General features: G+C 39.5%; 1 protein-coding gene across 8 annotated transcripts in view; it reads left to right on the top strand.

The window, feature by feature from the left end:
* Window positions 1-335: 335 nt before the first annotated feature.
* MBIP (MAP3K12 binding inhibitory protein 1) overlaps window positions 336-13,666 on the top strand; it is an 18,136-nt gene continuing 4,805 nt past the window's right edge. For 6 of the 8 annotated variants that reach the window (XM_019518871.1, XM_019518873.1, XM_019518874.1 and 3 more), the window contains exons 1-6: window positions 336-486; window positions 4,915-5,034; window positions 6,731-6,952; window positions 7,043-7,139; window positions 8,854-8,919; window positions 11,310-11,459. In XM_019518871.1, coding sequence (XP_019374416.1) covers window positions 361-486; window positions 4,915-5,034; window positions 6,731-6,952; window positions 7,043-7,139; window positions 8,854-8,919; window positions 11,310-11,459 — 781 coding nt within the window. In that variant the 5' untranslated portion in view covers window positions 336-360. Of the gene's footprint in view, window positions 487-4,914; window positions 5,035-6,730; window positions 6,953-7,042; window positions 7,140-8,853; window positions 8,920-11,309; window positions 11,460-13,287; window positions 13,604-13,666 lie in introns of those variants that run through there. The other 2 variants (XM_019518877.1, XM_019518875.1) reach the window with 2 other exon arrangements.

Genomic DNA, 13,666 nt, shown 5'->3' on the forward strand with positions numbered 1-13,666 from the left:
CATTAATCCATGTTAAAATACATAGATCGTTGTCAGCACGAATATGGCACTTGTATATTTTTAAAGTCAATGGTAGCCACTGGAATGAAAGGATGCCGATTAGCTAGGAACATAATTTCATTTCCAGGGATGATTTTCAAAGCAATTTGTAACCCTTTCGGGGTCAGCGCTGCGAACGCCCAAGCGGCTACGTTCTCGCGTCCGCAGGACCCGCCCCTCGCGGCGGCTGGACCCGGGGATTGGCTGCGGAACCCGCCCGTCAGGCTGCTGGGCGGGGCGGCGGTCCGGGATCGCGTGGTCCGTCATAGCCACGCGCCGGCAGCAGGAGGCGGGGCTTGGCCCTGGCCTTGGCCCGCTGTCATGGCGGCCGTGGCGGAGTCCAGCGACTGCCCGGCCTATGCCTGCGACCCGGAGGTCGGCGCCGGCCCGACGGCCGGGGAGGCGCTGAGCGGCGCCCTTCGCTCCCTGGCCGAGCTGGCTGGGCAGGTCTGTGCGGGGCGGGGCCGGACCGGACCGGGCGAGTCTCGGTGGCTGCGCACCTTCCCCCTTCTCTCAGCGCTTGGCGGGGGCAGGGGGCGCTCCCCACTGGGGTTCCCCGGGTTCAGGTCGCCACTTCACGCCTCCCCGGGGCGGGGCCCTGCCGGGGTCGGTCGCTTGGTTCTCTGGCCGTGGGCGCCCTGGGTACGGCCGGCGCCCACCCGTTCTTCGGTCTTCTGCCGCCCGCGAGCGTGTTTCTGGGGGCCCTGCGGCCTCCTTTTATGGCAGCTGGATGTTAAAGGCTCGCGTGATGAGAAGCTCCCTTAAGGCAGCGCTTCTCAGCGTTTTCTGTACCAGGGCCTGTTTGTAAACGTCAGTGGCCCATCCTGACCCATTGCCCTCAGGCTCCAGCCACATAGTGTGTGGAGTAGGGGAGGCTGGCGCAACCCCTCGCAGGCTGGAGCTCTGTCTGCCTGCAAGGGAAAAGCCACAGTTTCCCACGTTTTTCTCCTTAAAAAAGGATTCTCCTTTAAAAGTTTGTTCCTGACCTTTTTTGTATATTCTTGTGACCCGCTTTTGGGTCACAACCCATGGGTTGAAAAATGCTGCTTTAAGGGACTGGGGGAGCCCTGGTCAGGATGCTATGGTTCCTGGAGAGGCAGGCTTGCTCGGTGCTCCTGGTGCCGTGCATCCCCAGTTCCATGAGCAGTGGAAACGTCCCTGGTATCCCCGCAGACGTGGGACTGCTCTTGTTTGTGAATTCAGGTGTTTTGCAGGGTCCCAAGATTGTAAGCAATGACTTAAGAGTAAGTGGAAAGAATGGAAAAACATGTGCAGCTTGGTGGCTGTTTTCTGTAGAACTCGGTCTCATCGGATATTGGTTCGCTCAGTTGTCTGCCAGTCTAACTCTCTGCAGTCTGACAATAACTTTTATTTTTTTGGTAGTTACACAGGCCGTACTTGTCAAGTGAAGCAGGTGCAACAGCTGCTTAGTATCTCTCAGGCCCTTAAACATTTTGGCCCTCCAATACTGAGGGACCCCAGCATTAAGAACCTGAAAACCTAAAGATTAAAGCCCACATTCTTTCAGTTTTCCTATTTATAAAATGAATAAGAACACTTGCCTACCTTTCCAACTGGAATTTTGTGAAGATTAGTTAGCATTTTGCTATTAGACATGCCTCCCAGCATCTGTACTAATTCTTTGTTAATTAAAGGAACTAAGTAGAGTGAAGAATTCCTGTTCTCTGGCCATCACAATGTGTCTCCTATTCTGAAATCACTTTTCTTCTTGTACTATGCAGTGCAACCAAAATATCAAATCTTTAAATTTATGTGAAAAACAAAAGATCAGCCACATGCCTAAATCTGGCACAATCTGTCCACCATCTTAAAAGAGAGATCCTAACTATACAGTTAGTCCAGTAAAAGATATAATCAGAAATCCCTTGCTCTTTGCCTATTTTCTGGATCACTATGGCTACAGCAACACTCCAAACTAGCTGAAAGGCTATTAACCATTTTAAAAACAGTAGTTTCTATTGCTGCTTCTAGCATTTCACCAGTTAGTCAAAGCCTGGCCATGTTGGTGCTGCATCTAGGATTCTGAACCTAGTGTTTTCACTATGGAGAAGTGAGTGAGGGGGCTTAACAGAATTTAGCCACAGTAATTTTATTTCATAACAAGGTGGTTCTAGTCTAAAACACAGTCTACTGTTGGGACACATAGGGATATCTTTTGTGATGGAGTGGCTTGCTTGTACTGTAAACTGCTGCAAAATAGACCATCAGCCAATGAAAATGTAGCAGCTGCAATAACTACTATCAAACACAAACATTACAGTCCACTTATCATACTGCTTACAGGTATAATTAAGGCAAATGAAACAGTAAATAGTAAGAAAAAATGTGTAAGGCTAGCGCACTAGTTTACACAAAAGTGTGGATTTATAGGGTTTGGCTTTGCTATAGGGACTATTCTTTACTCATAACTTAAAAGCTGCTTGAATAAACATGCCTCTTTAGCATTTTAAACTGCTAATCTCCAAGTTACTCCCATTCAGAAACCTTGCTAAATTTTCACATGTTGAAATATCTATATAGAAGCCAGAATGAAACATATAGTTGTTGCTTTATTTGCAGAAAAAAAGATTATCTGGGGAGCTTTGAGGGATGCATGTTTTTAATCTGTTGAATGCATGTCTTTACCACCACTGACAGGATAACGAAAATCATGAATAGTTTTCAAAACACTGTGTCCTTTTTGTGGAGTGGGGGAGATAGAACAGCTCAGGCTGTGTGCACATGTAGGTATGTGATTGGTAATGCTGGCTTAAAGAAATAAATAAAACTTCATTTTCTTGAGTAAATGAGGTATTCTAACATTAGCCTAGTTTCTAAAACGTGTTTCCCCCCCTGCTATCCAGGGTTTAGATTGAGAACTGAAAAAGAGGAAATCCTGTTGCTTGAGAGAGATTTATGATGTGTTATATGAACGTGAACAAAAAGATTGAAAGATTTAGCTTATGTTATGTGTTTTTAGTAGTTTGGTAAATAGCAAAAAGTTCTGTAAACTTGCTATTTAGGTCATTAGTTTTTCTGCCTTCATAAGAATTGTTAACCCTATCTACTTTCCTGCAAATTGACTTGTGGCCTGATCTTAAGCTTAATCCAGCCATTCTCCCTGCATAAAGAATGGAGGATCAGACTCCTTTCCAGATAGGAGTAGTATTAAGACAGTTCCAGTGCTTACCCAGTCATTTTAGTATTTTAATTGCTTTGCCTGCAAACTACTGCTAGCAGTCCTATATATTTACTTTATTTACATTTGAATCTCTTTCTGTATAGTGTGCTTTTAGATTTTTATCTTTCATATTTTAACCTTCAGATGTCTTCCCCTTTTAAAAAAAGATTTTGAATTCATCAAGAAGTAAATACATACCCATATTTGGTGCCATTAGACCAGTGTTTCCTAACCTTTTCCAGCCTAAGGCACACTTACATTAATAAACATTTTCCATGGCACACCTATTAAGGCATTCCCCATCCTCATGCCTATTGTAGCTCATTGCCATGGCAGAATTCTGCAGCACACCTGTTCATTTCTGACAGCGCACTGATTGGGAAACACTGCATTAGACAGACCCTGTTGTTAGAGTACATGTCAAAGGTGTGCTTTTTGGTGCTGTTTTGGCAGCCTGTGCATGGATTATTTTCTTGTTAAAACCCTAGAAGCTTGCCATACCTGTGAAAATTAGCCTAAAATCACAAATATGGGAGTGTGTATAGGGAATTCTGGGCACAGTTCTGAGAACAGCTGAGCATCCTGAATTCAAGTTGATTCAAGTAAGAGTTTACCTGAGCATAGGACAGTACACTAAATTTGGGGCAGCCTCCAGTGGCTTATTTGGTTGGGAAAAAGATCTGTTTGGCTTTGATAAGCATTGCAGATGTTTTTCACTTCTCAGGATCAAGTCTTGTGAGAGAAACAGTTAACTGCAATAGAAATGAGGTGTACATGAATGTGTATGCATATGATTAGCAATTATTAACAAAACACCTGGTAGTATAAGATGAAGGGGCTTTTTTGTAGTCCTTAAAAGTAAACTTTTGCATTTGGTGTGCACCTTTGTTTTTTAAAGGGAATGTTATTCATAGAGCATTGGTGTTTATGTACTTTGAGTCAATTGCATAGAAAGGAAAATTGTTTGTATTTTAAAGTTGGCTCTGTTGTGTGGGAAAGATTGTGTTGCATAGTCTGGGTTTTGCTTAACCTGGGAATTTGTTAAAGATTCACCTCCCACCCACCCGCAGTAGAAAATTTTAATTTACATTCTTCCTTAAGAATTGAAGGTGTGGTCTGGAAAAACACTTAGCACCCACAGCTCCTACAAGGAATTGTGACCATTGGCATGCCTTTGAATCAGGGGGATAATTTGACACTTCCTCCCCTCCCCCCATATTTTTGTTGTAACACTAGCAAGTCATAAACTATATGAAGACATTGTATTGGCTGTTTGGTGTTGCTTCTTTCTTCTCTCTGACCAGTTAAATAAAAATCAATAATAGTAAATATAGCCAAAATATTTTAGTGTAATTGTTGGTGTAACCTGATCTAATAGACTGGCTTAAGCTGGTAGAAGTTAAGAAGCTATTATGTTAATGCAATAGCAGTGCCATTGCTTAACCAAAGAATGTTTTTTTTAAATAGATTTTCTTCATATATTCACACTATATAGTAACTTATTTAGGGAATGACTGTTTGCTTTGTCTTCAGTTATAACTCTCATTTCAAACCTTTCCTCTTCCCTCAGATAAAAATGCAATCAGGGACAGAATTTTTGTTGTCCTGTACAAGTCCTGTATACTTCTGTGACATTCTTTAATACAGCGTAATGGTGTAATTTTTGTGATGATGCTTGTTTTGCCCTTTTGAAGCTTAACCTTGGAGATGATGTGGTGAAAATTGTAATTGATTGGAGCAAGCTTCAAAGCACATCAGCACTCCAGCCGACGTTGCTCTTTAGCGCACTTCAGCAACATATTTTATTTTTGCAGGTAAATATTTTATTGGATGTTTTAAACTTGGCCAGGGATCACCAATTAAATGTAGTTAGATTTATTTCTCTAAAACGTCAATTGTTTTGCTCTAGAATTGCTAAATTTAGAAAGAAGAAGATGCAAATATATTATACCTTTGGGATTCCACCACACTTCACAGGTACTCAAACTTGTTATCTTATAGAGTTATCAGAACAGTTATGGGAATAGCCTACCAGGCCGCTGTGGGTAAGGAGATTGAACAAATCCTTGTTGATTTCCTAGACTTGCATTGTAAATTCAGCACATTTTCCATCTATGGTGGGTTATAATTAAGCAATAAGACACGGCAGGTGTGTGTCATGCTATGATAATGATTCCATGCGTTGGGTGAGTTTTGAGGCACATGGAGTGCTTTCAGTGGTTCAAGAAGTGGCATTATCCCAGCATGACACATCCTGGAGTGTCGTAGTGCAATTAAACATATTTTCAGCATAGTTTTTTAGAAAGAGTAATTTCTTTGACATTAATGCCTCATCTTTGCCAAGTAGCCAGTCCCCATTACTGTCACTTTGGTTAACTATTTGAAACTTTCTGGCACTGTCAAAAGTAGTAGCTATAGTTGCATGTTGTGTGTGGTATAGTTTTAATAGTTTTTAATGTTTACCATTTAATAACTGTAGTGGTATTGATGGGTCGTGACACAACATTTATGAGGTGATGATGTGCATGCATCTGTTTTTTTAACTTTACATATTTTGTGACTCTATTGAATTTAAGGCAGCAGAGGGAAAAGAACTCATTACATTTGCTTGTCTGTATGTATAAGAAACAAGTCTTTTACTTTTGTAGGGAGGAGTTTCCATCAATTCAGCAAGCAAAAAGAATAAATGCAAAATTAAAAGCAAGTAAAAATGATGTGCAGTCTCCTGGCTATACCATACCCATTTCATTCCTTTTCAGGAAACCTGACTGGCAGAAATCCTGCCATTTTAGAAGTAGTAATTAGCTCTGGTTTTGTAGGGCAGAAATAAGGTATAAAATTCAGGTGAGACATTAACTGTAGAAAGGGAAAAATCTGGGGTATAATTTGTGTTTACCTATTATGCAGGAGTTATTTCAGTAGAATGATAACCATTTATTTTGTAGCTAAGAATCAGTTCCTTCTCATTTAATTTCATGACCTAAGTAGATAATCAGCCATATCAAGAAAAGCCTGTGTCCGAGATAACACCTATATATTCCATGTCTGTGTTCTCTCATACTCTTTGGGCAACTGCAGTTTCAAGTGGAGAATTTTGTGATGTGGTGGTAAAGTAAGGGCTTTACAGAGTGAGAGCACTGGCTTTCATGTTAAGGAGGAAAAATACTAAGCCTTAGTGTTCTGAGTAGGCATTTGAATGACATGTTAATTAAGTGGTATTGGTGCCAAAGACTGAAGCTGTGATTTGGCTTATAACAGATGAGTAACAGACTGATTTGCTCCTAGATTTTGGGTTTCATACTACACATGCACACGCACATAAAAAGCCAGATCACAAGGATCTAAAATATGTGTATATCAGTATTTAGAAGTGCTGTACTTTTAGTTGGTCTTACAGTGAATTGTAAATTGATATTGTGTGGTCTCTCACATTTTTAATCACTGTATTTTAGAAACTATATTTAAAAATGCAGGGCCATTTTAAATTTTTACTATATTATTTTTGTTCAGCCTCTTTTAGAAAAACTCCAGTCGTCAATTAAAGAGGAAAACACAGGCCATGATGAAACTACAGGTAAAGCAGAAAGCAAGACATGTGATAAGAGTTCAAAGTTAGCTGATAATAACTCACAGATAGAAGAAAAATACACGAGTTATGATTCTGGAGATCTGAAAGAAGCTCATATTAATTTTGATCCAGAGGTGGTGCAGATAAAAGCTGGAAAGGCAGAAGTAAGTGACCTAGATTTGAGGAATGACAAATCTTTAATTTTAAATGTGAACACTGAAATAAATATATACCATCATGCTTATTACCTGCAGATTGACAGGCGAATATCGGCCTTTATTGAGAGGAAACAAGCAGAGATCAATGAAAATAACGTCAGGGAATTTTGCAATGTTATTGATTGTAATCAAGGTAACTATCCAGTCAGTGTTTAATCTTCCTAGCAGTTACTACTTTTTATTTTAAAATGTGTAGTTTATAGTTTAAAACAGACTTTGTTTTAAAAATAAGTCAAGTTTAATCAGTTGCATGTGTGATATAGAAATCATTGGGAGAGGTTACTTTCTTGGTATTAAAGGTTAATAGCATCTGTACTGAAAGAAGAATATTATACTTGTTTTTAAAACTTAAGTTTAAATGTGATGTCTGCTTTATGATGTTATTTTGTTGCTGACTTTTTAATAGGAACACAATTTAACTGAATTACAGTGCAGAAATGTCTTATCAGTTATATGTTGTAAGTTGAACAAAGTAATATTAAAAAAATCTTTCTAATTCATATAAATTACTAGGTAGTTAAGGTAGGAAAAATGTGAAGTATCTTAAACATTAAGTCACTGATGTATTTTTTTAAATGGGTCTTGCATTAAACAGTCAGGCTTTTGTTCCGTACAGTCACTGTCAGCTTCTGAAGACAGTCATTTTATAACCTAAGTAGTAAGATATTGAAGTTTCTCTGTATTCTTTCATTATAGTTCCAGCGTATATGAACCTAAATGTGCATAATAACATATGTGACTCGCGTAGTTTTGGATATGAAAGATCATTATAAGTTGTTATAAAATGAAAGGTTTATATGTTTTATTAAATAGAGGTGGAATGAATAAACATTCTAAAATGTTAAAATAACCTTAGAAACATTGAAGGTTACAAGCTACCATAAAAGATGCTAGATAAACATTTATTTAAGTCACTTGCTTTTTTTTTAAGTTGTAGTAAGTGAATATGCATACTAAAGAGAATGCGTATTCTAGAATTTTTGTATTTATGTTCATAATGTTAATGGAGCTGTGAGTGAACACGGACAGGAATAATATACAAATGTTACGGTACAAGTTAATATTCAGTGCTGTAAGAGTTTACAATTCAACAAATCATATAAGCCATAGACTATCAAAATAAGGAGGTTGAGAAGTGGAACAAGAATACCAAATCAGACCATGCTCCAGTAAGAGAGAAATATAGTATAAGAGGGAAACATTGAAGAAACAGCTTTAAAAAACCACTTGGGGGAAGGCCATTATGAAATAATCATTTGCTTACTGTATACACGCTTTACCCCAAAACTGGGGTGTGCGCCTTAGGGGAAATTCACCAGCATTGTGTGTATGCGCAACTTTACAGGAGGGAGTTGCCCCATCAAATACAATGAGGCTAGGCAAATGTGAAATTTGCTCAACTGGGGCGTGTGTCTTTTACATGTATAGAATGAGGACATTTAAGGTAGAAGTGGCAAAACCAATAATGTAATAAGATGTTTTAATTTACGAATGAGTACTTTGGGCAGTACAGTGTTTCACTATCAGGATGCTGTGATACCTGCAGATGCCATGTGATCCTCTTAAGGGTGCCACCCAGTATTAGCACTGTTAAGTATGGAAACACAAACACAGGATTCATAAGATAAAACCAACAGATTTCAAATAGGAATCCATAGTGTCTAAAACAGGACAAACTGACCTGTCATTGTCTTTGAATTTTTTGCAACATGAGAATTGTTCTAGTATTTTTCCTTAGTCAAAAAATGAGCAGAAACTAAGAACTTGCATTTCTGAGGGATGGGTCGAGTCTAACAAGCTTGAGAACTCTTGACTTAGGGTCACATTCTTTTTCAAAATTTTCTTAGAGAACAGCTGTGCCAGAACAGATGCAGTTTTCACACCTTACCCTGGATTTAAAAGTCATGTAAAAGGTAAGCAGTCATTTCTAATACCCATGTACTTACTTATTTTCCAGAAAGAAAAGCTCTGATTAACATTGGTGGGTGGGACAAAAGAAGATCAAATTTGGCTCAATTTGGGTGTTTTAAAAATGTGTCTTTTATAGAACATTTTAAAAAACCATGGAAACTTTTGTATTGATTTCAAGGTTAATGAAAGCAGTTTTGAATGGTTTCCCTGCAAGATTTTGGATTCAAAGACTGCTGCAATGTGCTAATGCATGAGAATCTGAAAGAGTATTTTGCTAGAAGCAAAAGCGAACTAGTCTGTTGCCATTGACAGAGATAAAAGATGTTTTTAAAGGGTGAGCAGAATAGATGTAGGCTTAAGAATTGTTTGGTTTTAATGGTCTGTGACTAATCTAGATGAAGAATTAGATTAGTTTTTTAAAATTAATTTTTTTGTTTCCCTCTTGAAATTAGAGGAAAACACAAATTCTAAGCATAGAATTGTTGTACTGCACAGCTGTACAGTTTGTGATTTATCACAGGGATTGCATCATTGTTTTAATACTCCTTTGATTTCATTTGTTGCTGAGTAGGACTCTCCTATTGAGAGGAGCCTGTCCTTGCCCAGTCTGGGTGAAAGGGCTTGTTCTCTTCTCCAACCTATTCCATTCTTTGGCTAGTGCTTTGACAGAAAAGATTTTGCACTTGCCTCTTCCGCTTCGTACTATTCTAATGGTTTTAAAGGGGTAGGAGAGACTAGATTGTAGCAGGTGGAGTTTTGTGGGACTGGCAGTCTGGCTTGTTTCCCAAGTATTTTAAGAAGGGAAAATTAAAGAAAACAGAGCAAATGGTCTTAAAGAAGAGAGATGTATAGCCAAAGTAAGTGTGTAAAATGTGCCTAATGCTGTTCAGCCACATATACAACTTGCTATTTTAAACACAGATACAAACATAACTCTTCTCTTTTCCTGAAAACTAGAATTATACCTCTTCTGTCTACTTTCTTCTCCCATTCAGAAAAAAATAAATCTCAGAAGGTACTGTCAACTAGTTTCACAGTATATTTCTAAATGTAACCAGTTCAGGCAAAACTAACTAAATTCAGATTCTGGGTTAAAAGGGAGATGGCAGAAGTGAATCTCAGACATAAGAACTGTTCTACTGAGAACTGTTGGTCAGTGTATTGAGGCAGGTAATTGCAGAGTCTCAAGTAATCTCAAATGGCACGATATTATAGGGAAGAAAACATGGCCCTTTAGTTAGCTAAAACCCAAACTGCTCAGAACCTTTTCTAGGTCAGAACCAGCACTGTGAATTGCAGTTGGAAAGGAATGAGAGTGAGCCAATGTAGATTGAGGAGTATACATGTAATAGACTTCCTGCAAGAGATGCCAGGGTAGTAGAGAGGCTGTATGCTGAGTCATCTGAAGTTTTCTGTGTGGTTTTCAGATTTATCCAAGAAGAACATGCAGCCAGAAACCCACCTAAAGGGGGCTGAGGAGTGGGTAATATTTATTAACCTTGATGCAAAGATATGTCAAAATCTTTTAGCCATGCACAGAGGGTGGAAAGGGAGAAGCCTACTGAGCACCTGGAAGCAGCTGCAGATCCAAAAATATCCCCAAATTGCTAACCCAAATAACAGAGATTGAGAGCTCCTTGCTAATACTTTTTTGATTCTCCCAGATATCCTTTCCCATTTAATCTCAAAACAGACTGGATTTGTACCTTTACCATAAGATTATGACTACTTCTTTACTCTTCTTTCTACCTACACTATCCAATCCTCATTTTTGCTTTGACATTATATCTGTATAATCAACAGGGATCCTGGTTTTCTCTGATAAAAATATTCCCATTATTTGGTTTTAAAAAAGTAACTCAAAATCCAAATTGTTCCATGATTAAAATGAAACACCATTAATATATAGATGTAGATACAGTGGTGTTTTCATGTTAATCAAAGACAAATGGGTTTTGAGTTACTTTTTTAAAACTGAAAATTGGGGATTTTTTTAAAATCGAAGAAAACCAGGATCCTTGATTAATCAAATTAGTGCCTAATGGACCAATACATTTTCACTCTAAAAAGTCTTGATATTTCACTCCTTGTAAGTGAGAGGAGAAATTGCCCTTACTACAAATAAATTGCAATGAAAGCCCTGAGTTACAGTTTTTATCCATCCCTTAATTTTAGTTGGGAAATTAATTTTATTTATCCTCCAATCTAAAATGTTGCTAGGACTTTATGACATGGGAAACTGTAATGGAATTGACTTGTTGATTAGTTTATTATTATTGATTTTAAAAAGCATTTTCATTTTGTTGTTAGTCAAATGAGAAGTTCCTGGTCTGAGAGACTGACTTGTACATTAAGTGTGTACATGAACTAATCTTGTCTCCTCATAATCTAGTTTCTAGAGTTGTAAATACCTATGGTCCTCAAACTAGATCCGAAGGAGCACATGGATCCAATAAAGCCAGTATCCCTGTTCGTGACTGTGGAAACCAGGCTGTAGAGGAAAGACTACAAAACATTGAAGCACATTTACGGTTACAAACAGGTTTATATCAGGTTTTCTAAATGCAAGATCAGTATGTTAAATTGTATGGTAACTGTTATTAATGCTGTCCAGTTGGGTGATGTTTCCAGTTTGGTCTCTAACACTGAAGGTTATGGTCTGGATCATATATAGCCTGGTAGTTAACTTATCCAGGATGTGGGAGACCTGGGTTTAATGTCTTTCCCTGCAAGGATTCAAACCCAATGTTTCCCATTTCCTAGGAGAGTGCCCTAACCAGAAGGCTATCAGTATTTTGGGTAGGAGAACTCCTCCTTTCCCTCCTCCACGCTGCAGAAAAGGCTGCAGGATTCATTGGGTCAGTCATCTGGGTGGAAGAAGAGACCTAGGTCTCAATCCTTGAAGTCCATTAAACTAGCAGCATGCTGCCTCTTGTGTTTTTCTTGTGACCCAGGGAATATTGAATGGCTGCCACTGCAGTCTGTGGAGTGCTAGATCCTATCAATCCATGTTGGGTATTCCTTGGAAAAGGATTTCAGCAGAGGAGCCTTTCTTTTTGGGTTGTATTCAGGCTTAGGTTTAGGCCTCTCAAACTGAGATGCTTCTGCGCATGTTCAGAAGTATAAGTTTCAGGTGCCTGAGGAACTTCAAGGTCATAAGCTGTGTGACTTGGAGTTGAAGCGCCCCCAGAGTTAGGTGGCAGCTAAGTCAAAGTTTCAGATTCATGATTGTTCTCTGCTCAGCACTGTTACTCGGAGCAGTTCCATCCCAGAACTGCTCTTTTCCTCCTACAGTAGAAGATGGCAGCACTAGGAGGAAGAAGATGGAAGGAGTTTTAAGTAGAAGTTGCTGAGTGGTGAGCAGAGAGCAGGCTGGAAACCAGGAAGGCAGCCAGTCACAAAATGGTCTGCATGTGCTTTAGAAGTAATAAAGTGACAAAACCATATATTTAATGCTTATTTCAACACTGCCTTGAAGGGAGGAGGCCTGGATCAACTAATGGAATCGAATTAGAGCTGGAAATGACATTAAATGTAGAGGGGAAAGCAGCAGATGGCATAAAAGCATCAGGCTACATCAGGCACTACTTCAGGTGAAACCAGATAGGCTGCCAAGATTAAACATAATCTGAAATCTACCCCTGGGCTAAAGAATTACTTCAATTTATAAACTGTCTTGCATCATAAAAGCTGAAGCCACATGTTGCCCATTTGTCTAGTTTAGGGGTAGGCAACCTTTTCTAGCTGCAGGCCAGAATGAGCCATCTTGGGTCACAGATGGGCAGGCAGGCACTAGGTCTCAGCCACGGGTGCCACTGATTCTTGTGGCAGCACAGGGAGAAGTGTCTGCTGCTGCTGCCTGTCCCTGCCACTGAAGCCCAAGGTCTGTGGGTCAGGTGCTATCTGTAGGCGGTAGGTTGCCAGCCTCTGGTCTAGTTAGTACTGCAAGATACTGTAATAAAAGGAGAGACAACAGAAGATTTTCAACCCCACCTTGTTCCTCCCCAGTATTTCTCCCTAGTACAGGCAGAGAAGTACCATTCTCATCGCCAGGCACAGGCACAGGGTGCTTTAATGGTGCTGGGTGACACTCAGGGCACTGCCACTCAGGAGTATAGGTTTCTCTGTCACCAATAGGATGCCAGTGTTCTTGTGCCAGTTCATAAAGGAGCCTTCTCATTTCTAGTAGGATGTGGGCAGATATGTGAAGAGCAGGACTGGTAAAGATAAAGTAAAATGGATAATGGAATTCTGAATTCAGTGGCCTTAAATTTTCTTTTGGCCTGTTATATGTACTACCTGAAATCTATGATGTAACATGCATTAGGAAGGTGTTAAGTTAGTTCTAGGTTTGGGGGCTTTTTGCACAGGTGTTTCAGAATCTTTTCTATGCTATAAAGAATGTCTCAAATCCTCATATCCTGAAAAAAAACACTTGTCCAAAGATGAGTGATGATTTGGAAGTTTTCCTTGGCACAGCAAGCGTTTAATTAAAAAATTCTAGCTCTGATTAGAAAGACCATTTTTTAACTTCAAATAGATGCATTTTTCCTGAGTCTGAAGGTAGCTTCAGTACCTCCACTTAGAGTCCTGCTACAAAGCAAAAGACCAACCTTAGTCTATTTTCACTGCTGCTTTCAGTAACATCACTGTCATGGTTCTGTTGTTTTAGTAAGCAGGAAGAAACAGCAATCGGTACAAGTGTTGTTGAGAAACTAATGAATGAAGTTGAGACACCCCCCCCCCCCC

Source organism: Gavialis gangeticus, unplaced genomic scaffold, assembly GCF_001723915.1.
Source record: "Gavialis gangeticus isolate Ggan-Ray unplaced genomic scaffold, GavGan_comp1, whole genome shotgun sequence".
In the NCBI taxonomy this organism is placed as follows: Eukaryota; Metazoa; Chordata; order Crocodylia; family Gavialidae; genus Gavialis; species Gavialis gangeticus.